The sequence below is a fragment of the Arachis hypogaea genome, chromosome 18, assembly GCF_003086295.3.
Source record: "Arachis hypogaea cultivar Tifrunner chromosome 18, arahy.Tifrunner.gnm2.J5K5, whole genome shotgun sequence".
NCBI classification, from domain to species: domain Eukaryota; kingdom Viridiplantae; phylum Streptophyta; class Magnoliopsida; order Fabales; family Fabaceae; genus Arachis; species Arachis hypogaea.
Genome location: NC_092053.1, coordinates 373,985 through 394,213, shown reverse-complemented (window position 1 = coordinate 394,213; position 20,229 = coordinate 373,985). Strand labels below are relative to the sequence as shown.

General features: G+C 37.1%; 3 protein-coding genes across 5 annotated transcripts; 2 read left to right on the top strand and 1 right to left on the bottom strand.

The window, feature by feature from the left end:
* The first annotated feature begins 652 nt into the window (after positions 1-652).
* On the top strand, positions 653-3,345 carry LOC112769311 (PTI1-like tyrosine-protein kinase At3g15890). Of its 3 annotated transcripts, XM_025813787.3 has the most exons (5): positions 915-1,106; positions 1,229-1,444; positions 1,767-1,914; positions 2,108-2,370; positions 2,443-3,345. In XM_025813787.3, exons 2-5 carry the CDS (start codon positions 1,401-1,403, stop codon positions 3,071-3,073), a joined length of 1,086 nt encoding a protein of 361 aa, XP_025669572.1. In that variant the 5' UTR covers positions 915-1,106; positions 1,229-1,400; the 3' UTR covers positions 3,074-3,345. The 3 variants fall into 3 exon arrangements, with proteins under 3 accessions (XP_025669571.1, XP_025669572.1, XP_025669574.1); XM_025813786.3 differs by having other exon boundaries at positions 653-1,444; XM_025813789.3 differs by having other exon boundaries at positions 970-1,444; positions 1,733-1,914.
* Positions 3,346-3,415: 70 nt separating this feature from the next.
* Positions 3,416-14,443, bottom strand: LOC112769296 (pre-mRNA-processing-splicing factor 8A). Its single transcript, XM_025813765.3, has 24 exons — positions 13,918-14,443; positions 13,289-13,412; positions 13,066-13,158; positions 12,596-12,986; positions 11,806-12,292; positions 10,803-11,679; positions 10,356-10,538; positions 9,903-10,217; positions 9,495-9,799; positions 8,974-9,428; positions 8,759-8,885; positions 8,349-8,590; positions 8,148-8,271; positions 7,877-8,066; positions 7,659-7,766; positions 7,278-7,531; positions 6,367-6,983; positions 6,181-6,287; positions 5,736-5,990; positions 5,168-5,641; positions 4,826-4,987; positions 4,532-4,729; positions 3,929-4,450; positions 3,416-3,837 (listed from the first exon to the last, which is right to left on the bottom strand). The coding sequence occupies exons 1-24, from the start codon at positions 14,187-14,189 to the stop codon at positions 3,643-3,645; spliced, it is 7,077 nt and encodes a 2,358-aa protein (XP_025669550.1). The 5' UTR covers positions 14,190-14,443; the 3' UTR covers positions 3,416-3,642.
* A 2,809-nt stretch (positions 14,444-17,252) lies between these two features.
* On the top strand, positions 17,253-20,216 carry LOC112769312 (uncharacterized). Its single transcript, XM_025813790.2, has 5 exons — positions 17,253-18,050; positions 18,186-18,318; positions 18,551-18,789; positions 18,955-19,128; positions 19,789-20,216. Exons 1-5 carry the CDS (start codon positions 17,877-17,879, stop codon positions 19,873-19,875), a joined length of 807 nt encoding a protein of 268 aa, XP_025669575.1. The 5' UTR covers positions 17,253-17,876; the 3' UTR covers positions 19,876-20,216.
* Positions 20,217-20,229: the final 13 nt, after the last annotated feature.

Sequence of the window (20,229 nt, the reverse complement as noted above, 5' to 3'; positions counted from 1 at the left end):
AATATAATTATGAAAAATTAACAAAAATAATGAAAGAAAAAATAAAAAATAAGTTGTGTTTCTTATTAGTGTTTCTGTGTCCTTCCTGTGAGGATGTACACAAAATACACTAATTCAATGTCTATAAACACATTGTTTCTATTCATATTTCTTCTACCAAACACGATTTTATATCTCAGTAACGCAGCCTAAAAAACTATTATATATAAAACTAGGCTAAGAAGTAAGAGAAACCCTGCTAAGAACCAATTGATTTTGAACTACCTACCCTCTGCATCAATCAATATGTAACCAAACAATGAGTGAGTACTTATTAACACTTGTACTAGAATGATTTAGACAGATATAACAGACGCTTTAAAAGCTAGATTGGAATAGAAAGTTTGTACTTAGCAGCAAAACAGTACACAGCACATGCACATGGTGAAGTAAATTCAAAGGAAAGAAAACACCAAAATCTTTTGGAAATTTATTTATATAGTAAATTCAAAACAGATGGTTATATTTTAACTCTTAATTTTACATACATTGCACTTGAGTGACATCTTCATGGAAAGCAAATTTAAGCTATTAATCTGCTAGATTCTTTTGACACAACAGAATCTTAAACAATAGGAGCTTTCTTTTACTATATCATTTGAAGCAATTTGTTATTCTTCTGAATTTTGTGGTTACAGATTTGAGATTTCAATTTAATTTGGCGTGAAGAAACATCACAATTCACAACTACTTATCACATGACATGTATTTATTAATTTATTTTTCACGGAGCAAAAATCAGAAATTATTTTTAATATGGAAAAAGAATTGGTGTTTTAGTTGAATATTAACATTTGAAGTATATTACAGTATTGTGGAGATTATTTAACACGTCCCCATGTGTTGGTTAAGATGCTGTCACCAGCAAAAACTAAGAACATTTTTTTTATCATTTTTTTATTATAAAAAAAAGGATAATGGACCCCACGTGTGGGTGTGTGTTTTTCTTTTTTTTTTTTCTTTTGAAAAAATGGAAACAGCTGGAGTTTCAGTTTAAAGAGGAGGAAGAAAGGAGGGAGAAGAAGACTTAGCTTACACAGTACACATCATCTGCTCCATCGAATAACGTTAATAACTTCCAACACCCCTTTTTCTTTTTTTCTTTTTTTTTCTTTTTTAAATTTCATAACTTTGCAACAACACCGCCCAAAAGACATGCCTTCAGTTTTTCTTATTCTGTCGGTTACAGCTCTTCATTCGGCTCCAAGCACAAACGAACTGCTAGCTAGCCAGGCAGAGAGGAGAATATCTTAAAGTTGATGCTCTTGGAGTGAAGGAACAGCAACAGCACCTGATTCGCTTTTGTGGGTCGATTTCAAGTTTGGATTTTTGTTTACGTTTCTCTGATTGGCGAGAAGGTTATGGCGTTTTGCCCCATGTTTTGTTGCGGAAATGTTTCCGATCGGTACGACAATCACTTCATTAGTCTCAAGTTCTATTACTTTGTTGTTTTGGATCATATCAATTGGAGGAAAAAATGAATAATAGGCAAGGTTTAGATTCTGGGTTTAGCTCAGTTTTCTTGTATAACTGAAACTGCTCTAAGTTACTGTTAGAAGACTGAAAAAACAGAAAGGGAAGATCACTTAATTAACATAATATACCAAGGTGCATACTTTATTGATCCCATACTTTGAGACTTTAGGTAGAAGTAGAGTTTTGGATTCGAACTTTAGTTCCAATTGATTAACAGATAGTTGATATTGGAGCTGCTTCTACAAATGCAGCAAGGCACGGGGGAAGAAACAACCTCCATGGCGGGTGTTTTCTCTGAAGGAATTACATTCAGCTACCAATAATTTCAACTATGATAACAAGCTCGGCGAAGGCGGATTCGGGAGTGTCTACTGGGGTCAGCTTTGGGATGGATCACAGGTAGGATAATACCACCTCTTTTGTATTCCCTGTTTCATCTTTTCATATCAGTTTCTCTGGTAATGGTTGCTAAGCTTTTCCTAGATTCATGTATTTTTTTTAGTGGTAATTTAACCTCACATGATATTGTGTGCTGATTTGTAGCCAATTATTATAGCCATCTGATCCATGCAATTCTATGTGTGAGATGCAGATTGCTGTGAAAAGATTGAAAGTTTGGAGCAGCAAAGCAGACATGGAATTTGCTGTTGAAGTTGAGATATTGGCAAGGGTTCGACACAAGAATCTTCTAAGTCTGCGTGGCTATTGCGCTGAAGGTCAGGAACGATTAATTGTATATGACTACATGCCGAATTTGAGCCTAGTCTCTCATCTTCATGGGCAGCACTCAGCTGAAAGCCTTCTTGATTGGAAGCGACGGATGATTATTGCAATCGGCGCTGCCGAGGGAATTGCGTGAGTACTTATCTGGCCTTTTCTTATGAACTAATCTCCTGTTGTGGTAATAAATATTAAACTTCCTTTCAGATATCTTCACCACCAAGCAACACCACACATCATTCATAGAGATATCAAAGCAAGCAATGTGTTGTTGGATTCAGATTTCCAAGCACAGGTTGCTGATTTTGGTTTCGCCAAGTTGATCCCGGATGGGGCAACGCATGTGACTACTAGAGTTAAAGGCACTCTTGGCTACTTAGCACCAGAATATGCTATGTTAGGTAAAGCAAATGAGAGTTGTGATGTATATAGTTTCGGTGTTCTTCTTCTAGAACTTGCCAGTGGCAGAAAACCACTTGAGAAACTCAGTAATGCGGTGAAGCGCACCATCAGTGATTGGGCACTGCCTTTGGCTTGTGAGAAGAAATTCAGGGAAATTGCAGATTCAAGACTTAATGGGGACTATGTGGAGGAAGAACTTAGAAGAGTTGTTTTGATTGCTCTTATATGTGCTCAGAGTCAAGCTGAGAAAAGACCAACCATGCTTGAGGTGGTGGAGCTACTCAAGGGTGACTCCAAAGATAAGATTTCTCAGTTGGAAGCCAATGAACTCTTTATCAGCTCTGTAACTGTTGGACATGACCATGGAAGCAGATCAGACATCATTTCAGAAGAGAACCAATCAAAACATCAATTGGAACACATGAAAAGTGCATAGGAGACAATTATGGATTTTGATTTGTCAAAGTTATCAGGACTTTTCTTTTTCTTTTCCCCTCCTAATATTGCATTGGAAACTGGGTGCCCATTTATTTGAGCTGCGGCAGGGGCCATGTACTTCTACACCCTCTTAATATTATATATGGTTGTGGCTGTAAAGTGTGCAGGAAGTATATTGAAAACAAATGGGAATGGGATCGAGTCATGTAACAACACATTGTAACGGGCTAACGGTTCAACGTATCCTCTATAAATTATTTTCATTTCTAAGAGAAGTGTGTAAATTAACGCACAAATATCCAGTACTATAAGTTATCAAATGTTGTCCAGCCTCAAAAACTAATAAAAAGCTTTGTTTTAAGGTAGATGTTTATGCTTGGACAAAATCTCAACTTAGTATTTAAATCCAAAACCTCAAACCTAATTGTGAAAGCAAATACAAGGCTCGATTACATGTGTCAGGCTATTATGTTGACATATTTACAAATCTGTTACATCGTTTCTACAAGAAAAAACTAGAATAATTATCCAACAAAAAAATACAACATATTCTCTGACAAGTTTAAACTAAGAGAATGTGTCCTCTCGATCTCCCTCGGCAATTGTCTCCCCTTCCTCCATATTACTGAACTCTAAGAAATGGGTTGGTCTGTGGTCCTCGTGATAATACTCCTTAGGTGTCCCAAGCTTCACTCCATACTTCATCCCGGATGCATGTCTGACCCCCATGAAGTTGTAATTCCATGGACCATTATCAGGAGTCTAAACAATTCACCAAAAAAACAGTCAATACAATTAACAAATAGGTGCACAAATAATAAAATTACATCTCAGGGAAGGTAGGCAGGCTTACCATGTAGAAACCAAGAAAGCGGTCACTAAGGAGCATCTGAACCTTCTCATAGTGAGTGGGAAGGTAACCATGAGGATTGCTTCCTGTGTCCTTGTTGACACGTCCCCATTCATAACCAGAAGGAGTGAGCTTGTATGCAGTTAAAGAACAGGAACCTGGAGTAAAACTGCATGTCAAGATAATACATTTCTCCCCGTCCCATTGCTTATTGCTCTCTAGGATCTTAGCATGTGAGGTAAGATCCTGTGGCGACAGCTGAGGAAGTTCATTTGGTTGAGTATGCATCCATCCCAACGGCTCCAAGTCATTCAAGAAATCGTGCTCTGGAAGAGCCGACGGGAGATGGACTTGTTGATGAGTCCCCCACTGTGGTGGCATCACAATACAACGAATTTCCTTAACCTGAGGGTTGTCTGGAGGACTTATGCCATACAGATACCCAGCAATTTGTGTCCGAAGATCTGCTATGCATATGAACTTCTTCAAAATGTTCTTTGGCATAATGTATGTGTATCCAGTTTCCTGCATTACAACCAGGTATTAGCATATAAAAGCAGTTTCAAGTTGTAAGATGAAGGATCGCCAGAAATTAATAGTGCAAACCTTTATGTCCTCTGAGTTCACATATATATGGTTTACACGAAGGTATAAGTTGGTGGCTGATATTGCTCTAACACGCCAGTCGGTCTTGGAACCAAAAGCAGCTTGCTCATATGGACTAGTAGTGGTCACTATAAGTTCTTCACCATGAACATTTGTGGTCTTCGTTGTTACAGCTGTAACCTGGTTTGCTTCATGTGCCTGCACAATAGTACATACAGAACAACATAAGCAAAGCATGGTGAAGAGAAAATGAAGTTTAGATATCTGTAAGCATTAGAGCATTGAGTTCATTACCTGTTTTTCAATCTCTGCAATCTGTTGCCTCTGTTGAGAAGGTGGGGTAATCTCAGCACCAAGTATAATATCCCGGATTTCAGACTGAGTCAGAGCTGAAGTATTCACATTATTTTTCTTAGCATAATCTGAGAGTATGAGATCTCTTAATGCAACCTCCACCTGTCAATACATAATATATACGAGTTATAAATACCAAGATCGAACAGAACAGCAAAATCAACAAATACCTAAATCTTTTGTCAAGAAGTTTGACGCAATAGTTTAACAACCAAACCCTACATGGTGTAGAGTTTACAATTCAAACTTAACTAGTAGTAGAATATCATAAATTGAACTTACCTTCATCCACTGGTCATCAGTTAGAGACGGCCAGATATGATGAGGTTCAGTGATGATTGTTTTGTCTGGTTTCAGTAGCATTTTTGCCTTCTCGTTATTCACATGAAGAGCACGCAGAATCAGAATCAGCCTGGAGAATGCAGTATATGACGAAATACTCTTCAGCCAGTCATCATAAATGTTGAACAAAACCATTTGCGGTTCTGTGGCCTTCAAAATAAGATCCCCAAATTTCTCGATCTTCAAACAAGCCTGGAAAGGAAGCTGAAGTTCACTTCCTTTAATGACAATGTTGGGGAAGTCCAGCAGATGAACCTCCAATGGATCCAACATTCCTTTACGAGTGACTATGATTTGCTTAGGCTGTTCTTCAACTGGCAATGACCTTACAAGAGCAGCAACTTCTTCCGCAGTTTTCCACTTTGCCAACTGACCAAGACGCTTTTGACCAGCCCATACACTTGTATGTATAACCTGCGAAAATATAATGTGAAAAATCAATGTTTGGACAGATTTGAGATGACCAAGGGAAGAGGAAAGAGGAAAGAGGGAAAGGAAGCCAACAAACCTTCAAAAACAGTTGTCCAGTCCTCGGATTGAAAATAAATATGGCACCATTGATAGGTTTTGTTGTAAGATTTCCTTCAAAAGTTTTGTGGATTGTAACACGATACACATTAGTGTCATCAACAAACCATATTATTTGGTTGCTGAATATCTCTCCATAGTTTTGAGAAGACAGATATGGTTCAGTGGGCTCAGAAGAGTACAACTGCAGACCTTTCCTGATACGTTCCCTCAGCACATACAGTGCAGGATTAGACTGGTACCAACACAAGATTAGTATTAGAGGAAGAATTATGTTGCATAGAAGAAATAATATAAATTTGATTTGACATTAACCAGAATGGTTGGTGCAAAGGGCATATAGGCAAGAACAAGTCATACATACTCAGCAAAAACTTCTTGATTCATAATTTATAACAGATTTATTATGCATGATAATTTGTTACCTTCATGATCTTATTCATGGCCTGCTGAAGCAGTGGTTTCGACCCAGGGAACCAGTTCCCAAATGCAGAGTGCAAGTTATATGCCAAATCGATGCCAATCATTACCCCTGAATTGAAACAAATGATCCAGTCAGCTCCATAATGAAAATAAATAAAAAGAGAATACAAGATTGATAAGAAACATACCAGTAGGCGATGGATATATAGACATATTATCCGTCGTGTAATCCATGAATTTGGCCCTAGTGTAACGCTCAATATCATGAGAGTCATAATCACCCCACCGAAGTTGGACATCAATCCAGTACTTATTGCTTGCCTTCTGATCAAAGACATCCTTAGATTCAGCCACAAGGCTGGGCTTTGACATTGGCCACCTATGGGCAGCAAAAAGAAGAATGTCTGCACAAGAGCTGTTCATTTTGTAACTCTTCCTTGGATGGATTGTTTCCTTCTGGACAGTTTCAATCTCTAGAGCATCCAACTCTTGATCCAAAACCTGGCAGAGATCCATCACAACACTTTCATGTATCTTCTGCCACAAGTGAGCTCTGAATATCTGAATAAGAGAGATCTTCAGGGTAGGAATCTTCCCGTGCATGAAAATACCAGTCAGATCTAGCTGCACTTGAAAACCCACATAAACATTGGCACGATTTATGGTTGGAGACCACCAAAGAGTGAATCTACGGTTGGGAATTTGATTCAGACCAGATCTCTGAGCATTGGTGAGCTTCTTATACTTCATAGATTCCTCGAAGCCTGACGCCTTCTCCCAGAAGAGACCTTCCCAAGTGGGAAAACTGGAAGTGAAAAAGGGGTCAATTGCAACTTCTACCACTCGATAAAAAGCAAGAACTAAATGCTGAACACAAAAAATGAAACTGAATTTTATGCTTGCTAGACCCCTATCTAGGGAATAACAGGCCGAAAACTAAAGACAGACGACAAAATGATTGCAAACGAGGTCCTAAAGGGCTTTACACATTGGTTAAGGTAAGGAAAGTCATACCAAGAACTCAACTCCAAATTTTTATTTTTATTTGTATTTTTTTTGGAAAAGAAAAAGAAGAGATTCAAAGGGAAATATAACTTACTATGTTCCTTTGAACAGAGTATGTTCGAGAATTCCTTCAACACCTCCAAGAGCTTGAATAACATCGGTTCGGTAATTGTTCAAGTTCCACAACTTTCCATCATGTCTTTGGTGCGTCCACCAAAAGGGATTTTGTTTCAGAACTTGGTATTGCTTGAAGTCTGTTCGCACCCTCCATCCTTTATCATAAGCCAATGTGTGTCTATCCTTCTGAAACAGTGTGTTAATGCGTGGTATTCCTCTATCCCAAGAATCCTGCCAAATAAGACAACAGTGAATATTAGTTCATCTTGCATGAAAATAAGTAAACTTTTGTTGAAGGAATAACACAATAAACTCCAAAATCCAAATATTCAGAACAAGGGGACATGAAGAAACTCACTTCCAAATCTTCAAGGGTCAGACGTCTGTTTTGTGCTTGTGCTTCCTGCCTTTTCAATGCATATTCTGCCCAGACTCGCTGAGAATCAATGAATTCACTCTCCCAAGGCTGTCATAATCCACAAGAATGTTAGAAGTTGAACTAGAAGGACTATAGAACCTACATCATGTGTGAAATACACGCAAATCATTACATATAATGGGTAAGAATTGAGTCACCTGTATATAGCGATAAAGATTGGGAATCAACTGGTCCTCCTCATGGCTCATCCCACTCCTGAAGTGGGTTACACCAACATCTGTCTGTTGGCTATACCGAAGGTCACTTTGTGGAATCAAAATATGACCCATGGACAACATTCCGAGCCCTCCAATTTCTTTGGGAGTATAGAAGATGACAGGTGGAAACCTGATAACAGTTACAGCAGTATATGAATTTTGCAATTAAAATCCCAAATTAGGAAATAATAATAACAATAACCAAGTATACCTGCTAGGCATCTTTGAATTGAGCCCAATCTTAATACGAGTCTGAATTTTATTTTCACATTTAACAAGCAAATCTAACAGCTCTTGAGTATGTACAGTAGCTTCTCGGAAGTAGGTCATGAGCCCTAAAAGAAACCAAATACAAATGAGAAAACCAATAATTCCCTCGGCAGAGATCCCCTAAAATACAAAATCCACGTACCTATTAAAGCTGTATTCCACTTATTGACAATTTTTGTGAATGTAGTCGAACCAGAAGACATAAGAATCTGCCTAACACGGTTCTCAAACACTTTCATGTGCTCATCATCAACCCTTAGGAAAGCCACAGCTGTCCTTTCTTTTGTCTGTTCATTCTGTAGATTCCAGACACCATCTCTTGTGTTGCTAAATGCTTCTTGTGTCATTCTAATTTTTGGGAGTATCCGTACTTCGAATCCGCACCTGCAGGCCATGAAGGTATCCAGTCATTCAAACTTCAAAGGATGATACAAAAACTAAAAAGCAGGACCATCCAACAAGCACGTGATTATTACTGACTATATAAGCGGTTCATTATACAACCAAAAAAATGGACATCAATAAAACATCTAAAAATAAATCAATACATACATGCTAAAGAGCAAGTTCGGATTGTCTTTGCTGTAAACAGAAACAAAGCTATTCTCCCATTCTAAAGTTGTAATACTACGAGGAAGGCGATTCTTCATATCCCAAAAGACACTTCTCCCAAGATTAACTGGAATCACACAATTGAAAATTTTATTAGAATTAATTACACAAATGATGAACAAAAAACCACACAAATTTAACAGAGAAACATATACCATCATGTTTCATAAGCCTCATTCTTGCATCTCTTGGCCAGCACTTCTTATTATTGTAGCCCACCATATTCTCATTGTTGGGATCAGGGTGTTCAGTGAGATATCGCTGAATAAGATCTCGAGCCTCCTCATGGGTAAAGCGAAATAATATATGAACCCGATCTATGTACCGAGAATACAGCCTAATGGGATGCCTTGTCTCAACTTTTGTGTCCCAGTAAGTGATAAATTCATTTGGCATTTGTGGTGGGCCAGCAATCTCACTAGCACGAGTCAGTCCAAGAAGCAATAGATCCAATACCAACCCATAATATTGGACAACAAAGGATGCAAACTGTAGACCACGTATAAGACCATATGAATTTGTATGGCTCATATCCTTGTATGACAGCACAACATTGTTCTTTGCAGTGACATAATCAGCAATATTATGGTCCAGAACCAGTCGCAGAAGTCTGCAACACCAGAAATTCAGTTAGCTCAAATTACAAATTATATTCAGTGATTTCCAAATTGCGTACCTGTTTAGCATTGTTAAATCAATCTTTTCAAAGAACTTCTCAAACTTGGTTTGCAGCATCACAACACACTGACCATCACCGGTGTCCCATATACCTTGCAAATTATTTATACCCTGACACCATTTGTAAACCAAAAGAGGTGGTGGCTCTGAATCTGCTGGCTTGATCCAGTTTGGAAAGAGATGACGCTTATCACCTTCGTACCACAGGTACTGATCAAGATATGCATCTGTGATCTTCTCCAGAGGCTCTATCTCATAGACTGGAATCAAGTAGCTATATAAATCCATAAACTCTATACCAACCTGAAAAAAATAAATGTTAAATATTAAAAATTATATATATACTATTAGTTCTTTGATGGGATGAAGATCATAAGCTAGTTAATTTTAGATCATATTGGCATACTTCTTTGAATGCACGCTGTGTCAGAAGGTGTCGCTTGATTCGTGACAAAGCTTCATGAGGATTGTCATAAGCTTGCTCAATGAGCCCCAACTCCTCTCTTTGCAGTTGATTTAGTCGCACTGCAACACTATAGGACTCTTTCAATCTCTCAAGTGCAAGAATGAGCAACTTTGTGTCATGCTTGTATGATAGAGGTGGAAATGGAATAGGGGAGAACTTCCGTGATTCCAACCAATGAACTGTTGTTGTATATATAGCAACAGCTTCTTCTGGAGTGACATATGGACCATCTTTCAAATAATTGTGTTGTCGCTCCTACAAGAGGGATGAATGATCAGGAAGAGACTTCATAGATAATAATGAAATGAGAACTGCAGAGAGTTAACCCAAACAATAATTCTTTGAAAATAATGAGGCCAAAAAATTACATATAGAACACAACATAGACCATACCTGCTCTGCTTTAAGCCAGAGACGTGTCAATCTTCCTAGATTCTTACGACAGACAGTCTTGTCAACAGTTGCACCTCTTCTTATACGCTCACGATTATAATGAGCAACATTTGTCCACCAGTCTGCTTTTGATTTCACATACCGAAGGATCATGTTCTCTATAGGAACAGGCAGACCAGGAACCTATACAATGCATAGGAAATCAACAAGTCGTCCAAGAACCAATTCCAAATTATTACAATAATTTCACTTTGGAATACAACTAGACCATCTATACTTGCATTCTAATTCATTTCCAGACGAATCTGGAAATAAGTTATATTACTAACTGTGTTGAACTATGTTCAGAGACTAGACATCTAAAATTAAGACTAGACATCTAAAATTACCAAAACACCAAGCATGCTTTTTCATAAGGTATCAAATTATACCAAAATAGACACCTACCTTCCAAGGAATATTTGCTTTCCAACAACGCCATGCCTCGCTCAAATGTTGCAATATAGTTCTTGCCTTATTTTGTTTTATACCTTCTGGCATGGCATCAAGCACATCATGCATAACGGCTGCTCGAAGCTCCAAGTCAAAGTGGCTCTCAACACGCTGTTTGGTGACGGTCTTCGCTACACCTTTTGAGTGCCGACCCTCAAACTGTCGTGCAAGTAAATTGCCTAGCCATCTCTCAAGAAGGGGAACAATACCACGAAGAAAGAACAACCATACCCTCCACATGGGTGCCCAAAATCCACAACCAGGTCCCTTCCCAACTGGCCCAGTGTTAAAGCGGTAGTAGATCAAATGCTTCAAGTCCTTGCACATTCTTATTTGTCGCATAAGCCTATACTTATATCGATACATACCAGTCAATTGACCAACATGTGAAAAAGTATATTGGAGGCCATCTGCCAGCTGGAAAGCATCAACATTACCCAAGCGGAACTGAACATTGGCATCAACCACAAGTTTCGTCAAACGAAGGATCTCACGACAAAGATGAAAGGCATTACCAAACCGTGACTTCTTCCTTTCCTTTGTTGTCAAGGTTTTGACAGGCTTAAGATTGAAATTATAGTCCAGGTGAAGGTAGTTCAAATTTTTCCTGTGTATCAAGAGATTCAACATGTTATACCCCTGTCTACAAACTTGAAGACCCGCTTCAACCCAATCCAGTTCCGTAGTTTGAAAAAACTTGGTTGCTTGAAGAGATCGGAATAAATGTTTCTTTTTCTGAGCCTTAGGAGGTCTATGATGCAGCTCATTCAACACAAAACACTTGAGTAACTTCTGATAACTAACCCGAACTTTAACTGGATAAGATGGAGGACTGTCCAAAGAAAAACAGGAAATCATTAGTATTAGACTATTGGAGAAATGAGACACATGGCATATGCATAGTAAACATGTAAGTGCTGGGTCCAAAAAATTAACAGGGTGGGAGGATACAACTCACCAGTGCTCCTTATACCAATCTGATACAAGAGGAATATCCTCAGCTCTCCTCATCCGACCAGACCTCATGTTAAAAGGACGGGGAGCAAACAGCAAGGAGATTCCAGCAGCAGTGGTATCTGTATAAAGTTGGGTATCTTTAAGCAAAGGTTCAACACCATCTGGCAATGTCCAATCATCGTCCTCATCCTCATCATAAATTCTCTTGTCCCGCCGTTCCTTGTTGGCACTTGTTATTGGGTGTATTAAGGGGTCATAATAGAAAGCAGGTAGATCAGGATCTTCAGTTTTTATGTACATCACCATGGGAGTATGATACACGCAAAGTTTTACTTTGCGAGGCCTATTGTTATAAAGATGAGGAAAGGCGATTCTGTACTCTGTCCGCAAAGGGGACCTTATAATGAGTTTATTGATGTCATTGAACTCATTCCAGTCCTCATCTCCCTTCTCCATGTCACGATAGAGAGGCTCAAATTTAGGGCCACCTGTGTAAGATACCAACAAAAATAAATGCATGTCTTTTAGATTTCAACATTGGACTACTATTGCCTAATATTAAAAGAAACATAATTTTCTACAACTTCTAAAGCTCATTAAACACTGCATTGCTACTAATTTCATAAATAATTATTGACAAAACGTAGCTTGTCAATGTCCAAAATTCAATATATATATATATATATATATATATATATATATATATATATATATATATATATATATTCATAGAAAAGAAATAACACTTTGGAAACATGGATAGTAATAAATCCAAGAAAGAAATCCAGTACCAGGTATGCACATGTTCAAAGCCTTTGCCGTGAAGAATGATTCCATGTCAAATAAATAGAAATAGTTGCGGTCAATTAAATCAGAAAGAAGCTGCCCAGCCAGCCGATGCAGGGTTGCCATTATAGGAAGGGAAAGATGCCATCTGCGGTAACTAGGACCATTAATGAGCTTTGTTTTCACAAGAGGCTTATGGTCATAAAACCAAGTATACACAGCAGAATCTTCTTCTTCATCCAGCTCCAGCTGAATAGGCTCTAAAGGATCAACATCTAAAATGTTATCAGCATAGTCTAACGGAGGCTCCTCATCATCAAATGGGGGAAACCGCATCCTCTTGAAATGGCGACGATCCCTTTTCTCTCTTCTCATCATGATCCACATTGTACCCCACTGCAAAATAAATTTCTTAGTTAAGAATAACTATCATGATCACACACACAACTTTTGTGAACAGCCGGCAACCACATACCTGTGCCAGATATATAGGCTCCACAACCCAGGGTATTTCATTGACAAACGTGATAGCCCCAGAAATATGATACAAGACCCTTACATCACGGACCTGAAATCATAAAAGTTTATTTATATGGTTTCAGAAGACCACCGCACATTCAATTAAATAAAAAAGGCTAGAGACGAAATTGAACTACGTAAAATTAACCAAATACAACAAAATGGAAAATGCAAAGGACCTGCTCCCACGGCATAGGCATGTTTTCCAGGAGCTTGTAAACAGCATGCGGGATGAATTTGAGTGCTCCAAGATAAACACGTTTATCATGACGATATTTCTTTGAAGACATATCACCATGATCCCTGAAATAAAAAATAGCAACCAAAATTACATCTCTAAGCAATCAAAACCGAATAATTAGACAGAGATGACCAAGAGAACAAATCATGCTACACTACACGCACAGTACTCAGCCACCTTATGTAAAGGGTTTCATCAGTGTCCTATTACGCCTTTCTTCAGGCTAACCTTAAACCCCATTCAAACATGTACAAAAAACTCAAAAGCCTATAAAATTATGCCCATAGTCATATTAGTTACAAAACATTTCTTCATAATAAAGAGCAGAAAACACCAACTACGAACATGATGCAGAAATAAGATCATTCCTTCCATAGCTTACATCAACCCAAAAATAGCATAGATTCTAATTAACCAATCCTGACAAGTACATCATCTCATAGCTTTCCCGTACAATAAAACAAGCTCCTCCACGCCCATAGAACTCAAATTCTAAAGAAAACACTACCCGTTGAAGCAAATCACAAAAAGAAAATTTAAGCTGATGCTAGCATAAAGAACACTTGCCTGATGATTTTCCTGACATGCTCGGGAGGCATGTCCTCTTTCTGCGTCTCCACAAAACCGAACTTCCTCTTGTCGCTGTAGCGCTTCGAATTCAACTGCTGCCATTTCCTGGCCTTCTCCTCGAGCCGCGCCTCCGCATCGGCCTCGGTTTCCGGTGGGGCAGGAGCTGGAGGCACTGGCGGAAGCACCGTGTAGGAAGGCTGAGGCGCAGGAGGTGGAGGAATGGGTGGAACGGTGGTTCCGGGCGGGGCAATCTGGCCGTTGTTCCACATGTTGAAATGGAGTGTAGTGGAGCTAAAACCCTAGGCAATTCAACGAATGAATATGGATAGTGAGCTCTTGTAAGAGTTTCAGTTCATGCTCTTTGTGAGTTGAACCCAGAGCCTTGGATGGCTCTAGAGCGAGGTTCTAGGGTTTATCAGCGAATCCGGAGGAAGAAATGAACACACAGCTGCGTGAGCTGAGTGGAAGTAGAAAACGCTTGGAAGATGTTCATTCATTTTTATTGAATGGCTATGGCGGTAGCACGTGCCGCCATGGTCGTGGGTGCCATTTGGGTTATTGTTCCTTGGGCTGCCTGATTCGGCCCATTTCCATCGACAAGTTTTGACACACCTTAATATTGTAGGCCCAAGCGCAATTTTTCCGTGATGACTGATGGAAAAAAAAAACTGGAACTTAGGTAGGTTTGTTTTGAGGCATTCGGAGACACAGAGATTGAAATTTTTTAGAACGAAAACTAAAATTTTAATAACATTTTATACCTAAAATATCCTTATTTTAATTAATTATTAACTTTATTTTTTGTGCAAATTAAATTAGAGTTTCATCCTTATCTTAGTCTCTGTTTCCCATTTTACACAAAACACAATATTGAAACTTATTTATGTCTTTGTCTTTCGGCTCTATCTCTTAATTTCAGTCTCTTAAGCGTTTGGTAGAGAGACAGAGACTGAAAGACTGAGACTGAGACTAAGAGACAGAGACCGAAATAAATTTCAGTATGCTATTTAGTGCAAAGTGAGAAACATAAATTGAAATAAAAATAAAATCTAATTTAATTTGCACAAAGAATAAAATTGAAATGAATTAATTGAAATGAGGGTATTTTAGGTATAAAATGTTATTAAAATTTCAGTCTTCGTCTCTAAAAATTTTAGTTCCATGTGTCCCTACTTTTTGGAGGCACTGAAATACTGAAATTTTAAGGACAGAGACTGAAATTTTAGTACCAGTCTCTGAACCAACAAAGATGATACTGTGTCTCAGTCTTCCAGTCTCTCTCAGTACCTCAAAACAAACGCTATTAGTTTCTGTCTCTCTTCCAAACGCTACTTTAATTCTTACGCAATGTTACGTGTATAAGTGTTTTTGTAATAAGGTCCAATTTGGATAAACAATTTAATCAAGTTTTTTTTTAATAGCTTAAATAATAAATGCTTATATTAAAAGTAACTTATAAATAAATTATTTTGTATTTAGTTTTTTAGTTCTAAAAGTGCTTATTTAAAAAAAAATGATAAAAAGCTTTTTATTATGAAATAAGTCATTTTTTTTAACTTCTCTATAAATATTATAATAATTTTTTAGAAAGTTACAATTTAATTTTCAAAATTATACCCGACATTAAAATTTTTCATAAGTTAAAAGTTAAAAAAAATATTTTATAAACCTATCCAAATGGACCTAAGTCCAACAAAAAGAGCACGCATATACATATCATTTCTCCTTCTCTGCGCTTTTCAGCACAAACATTTTTTGTAGAAAGTACAAAATTTTATTGACATAATACATTGATTCTTATACAAAACACAAAAAAATTTGTATATAGCACAAATTTATCGATATAACATAGAAATTTTTACATATAGTACAAAAAATTTTATCCATGGTACATAAATTTTTGTTGGAAATATATTTTGTTAGCTGGAAGAGTTAATTATGGTCCTTTAAATTTTTTTGTGTTGTATGTATTTTGTTAGTTGGGTGTTAATATTTTTTATATGTAGACCTTTAAAAAATTGTGTCATATACTAAAATTTATGTGTTGTATGTATTTTGTTAGTTGAGTATTAATATTTTGGACATGTTGTCCTTTAAAAATTTGTGTTATGCATCAAAATTTATGTGCAGTGAAATTAAAATTTTTGAATTCTAAGTTTTTGAACATTATATAAAAGAAGAAGATGAAGAACGGCGATAATAAAAGATGATGAGGAGAAAAACGAAGGAGGAGAAGACGATGAGTTGAAGAAGAACAATAGAAGAAGAATAAGAAGATGATGATGACAACAACGCTGTTGAAGAAGAAGCACGAAAAAAAGGCGATAATGACAATAATAATGACGTTGTTGAAGAAAAAGCGCGCAGAAGAAGCACAAAAAAAGGAGGACAATGAGAAGGAGGAAGAGAAGACGACGATAATGTTGTTACAAAAAACACGCATGTGTATGTGATTACTGGTTTAGTTGAAACTTGGCCCGTAAAATGACTCGAATTTTAGCATCAGAAACAAAATAATATGTGAAATAATTTCGATCGTAATATCATTTTTATCATCTTATTAAATTAGACATGTCTATATATAGTCAATTAATAGAGTAAATAGTCAAATTGGTTCCTGAAAATCATCCGATTTCCAATTTGATCTCAGAAATTATCGAAAGATTTAAAATTAATCACGTTAGTCCCTCTGTTTATTATGTCACTAATGATGTTAAATTTTGCTAACGTACGTTAACTTGGCAACCCAATCCGAACTCGGATCTTACCCGCATTAAACCAAACCCAAACACAGCAAGAAATAAGATTTTCTTCTTTTCACATTCAGCAATTTTTTTTTGTCTTAGATGAAGCTCCACCACGTCAGTAAAATTTAATATCGTTAGTAATAGAGAAACGGACGAATTAACGTGATTAATTTTAAATCTTTCGATCATGATTTTGATTAATTTAATATTTCGAAAGTCAATTTAAAAATCGAATGATCTTTAGAGACCGATTTGATTATTTACTCTTAATTCGAGTGTATTTCTTTTTTCTTTTGCTTTCTTGTCTCTTTTCTTTTCATTTATATTAAAAAAACTAAAAACTTATACAACCTATAATAAAAATAAGATGCATTGAGAAATTTTTATTGATCTTTTGTTGCAAGGCTTGGCATTTCTTTTCCCCTTGCCAGTCTACCATGTGTATTATTGTAGAATGAAAGGCAAACTATACTATGGAATGCCCACACAACAATATTTGTAGATATATTTTCATGTTGCCTCAAAATAGCTGTCCCAAGCACTTATCACCTTACATCTAATTTACACGCCCCATACAAATCTTTTGGCAATTGATCTACTTAAGGAATATTATATGCACTCATTTTTTATATACGTATTTCTTAAAATGTAAATATCAATTTTTAAAGATATTTGTCTACAATTTCATTGATTGAAATTGAAATGATCGTATTTCATTCTAATACTGAAATGTATAACAAATTAAAAATAAATCTCATATTATATATTGGTTTATTCTTTAAAGGAAAAGTTGTTTTGAAAAGGAAAAAAAAAAAGGAATTTGCTAACCCTAAAATGAAAGGCAATTCTCATGGGAAACGTTTCCTGTCAGAAAACAGAAACTTTCCGTATAGGGTATAAAATCCTGGCATTTCATTTTGCAACAGCCTCAAATCATTTTTGTTGAGGAAGTTCACCGATCCAAGACAAGCAAACATATATACTTTGTGACTCTGATTTGATTGAATGGCAGAGCAACCTAACCCCAAGAACATCACCGTCAACTTAGATACATAGATCTAATTATTTGGCAGCGGCAACCCTAACCCTAACTCTTCGTCGTTTTGGGGATAATTGGATTGAATTGAATTGAATTGGTATCCGTGAAAGACGAAGAAGAAGAACACCTAAACGAAGAAGAGGAGGCTTTTGATCACCGTAATTTGAACGATGTCTGCTGCGGTGTGCGGAAGCAAGAGATCTTTCTTCGAAGAGCTTCCTCCTTCTTCGCCACCAACATCTGTCTCCAAGAGGCTGCGCTGCTCCTCTTCTTCCCCAATTCGTCTCTCCCTTCCTACTCTCATCGATCACCTTCGCCATCATTTCCCTCATATGGATGACCAGGTTCCCTTTTTATTTTTATTTTTGTTATCCCTTTTTTATTTTCAGTTCCTTGGTTAATAACGATAATCTGAGCATCAATATGTAAATTATTGTGATGCTTTTTATTTATTTATTTATTTATCTCTTAATTTTCAGGTTCTCGAGAGAGCGCTCCAAGAATGCGGAAATGATCTAGATGCTGCCATCAAGAGGTTGCATGGCCTTTGTCTGGGATCTGCAGATGAAAGTTCTGCTACCCTTGAGCAACCAGATGCTGCCGTGGAGACAGGTAGATCGGTGTTTTCAATCTCCCTAAAGATTTTTAGGGATTATTGATCATAATTTCTAGATGAATGTCACATTTTTTAAGAGATGGAGAGACATATTCTTCAATAGGGGTTTTATCTGTGTGTTTTTAGTAATTGCCAATTCGGAAAAATACTTAGGTTTATGAAAATTGGATGTTAATGATGCTTTCTTGTTAAACACCTCAATCTGATGGAGTTTTGAGAAACTTGTAGGTGTGTTGGAAGATAATATTAATGGGGATGCTTCTGCTTCTGCTTCTGCTTCTGGGAACCAGTCAGCTACAAGCAACTTTCCTTCTGATGGAGCAGAGTGGATTGACCTGTTTGTTAGAGAAATGACGTGTGCTACCAGCATCGATGATGCCAGAGCCCGTGCTGCTAGACTTCTGGAGGTTCTAGAGAAATCAATCAGTGCCCTTGCAAGTTCCGAGGAAACAATTGCACTTCGCAAGGTACACTACCATTCACAAGCTGTATGATGTTTTAACATCTAGCTTTAGCTATGTGAATATCCTTTGAAAGGGGCAACTTAAATGCATTGATATACAATATGCACATTAAAGTGTTGAACATGTATAGTAATTGTTATGGTTCATCAAGAGCGTTTATTTTTCCAGGAGAACCTGATGCTGAAGGAGCAAATTGAAGCCTTGACTAAGGAGAGAAATTGTTTTAAAAGTGCCTTCAGAATCCAGCATGAAAGGCTGTCTGACTATGAGGTCAAAAGCCAAGAGTTGCAACAGTTGAAGCAATTGGTGTCTCAATACCAGGAACAGATCAGAACTCTCGAGGTGAAACCTAGCTTTGTGCTTGTTATGTTCATAATTCACTGCTTGACCCATCATTTCATAACAGTTCAAAAAGAATTTTGGAGATTAAACCAACGTTAGTCCCGTTTCTTTGTAAAGAAAGAGAAACAAAGGAATGATGGGAGTGCATAAATTATGAAAACAGAAATGATTTAGTGATGACAAATGATATTATGGAAATCAATGGTCCGAGTTCCTGAATCCAAATTTGGTTGGGATACAGATGCATAGAATTATGTATCTGTTTCGAAAGGCATTGCATCCCTGACATGTACACTTCCCAATGAGATTGAAACTCGATATTTAATACACAATCTAAAATCAATCACTGAGTAGCAAAATAATTTCTTCTGTGGTCATATCCCAGTTTCCTGCCTTGTTCCCAACTGTACTCCTGTGTGGCAGGTGCAGTCCATTGGATCTTGACCTAAGATGGTCCTTTATGTCAAGATTTGTCAACTGTTAGCTGCTTAATTTTAGACAGAGCATTACTGAGGAAATGTTGGATGAAAATATGAGATAACAATCTTTTGTTAAAATGATCGTATTAGTATTAATTGTTTTTCCTCTTCCTTCTCCTCTTAGTATTATTTATTCTTTTGAAACATGCTGATGAATATTTATCCATGGCTTTGTTGACAGGTGAATAACTATGCCTTGCGAATGCATCTGAATCAGGCTCAACAGTACAACCCCTTTCCTGGGCGTTTCCCTCCTGATGCCTTTTAATGCATAGAATAGTATAATTGCAGCCGCACAAAGGGAGCTGCATCTGCTTAATTAAAATTATGTTGGGTGATTTGTACCAAAAAATAGTATGTCGTTATTGTTACGGTGTGCGTAGCTCCTGTAGGTCAAGGAATTGTAGCTGATCCTAGTTCAGGGGTGATTTCTATCATATCAATCTGTTATAGAATATTTGAAATTACAACTCTACAAGTAAGATAAATCGTTCAGTTAATTCAATTATTTATTATTGCCCACGGTATGACTATCGTATTTTTGGCATCAAGTGTATTACCAAGAATGTTCAAGACCTGATTGCTTATAATTATGTTTTGTTGCTCTTATTATGTTTTGTAA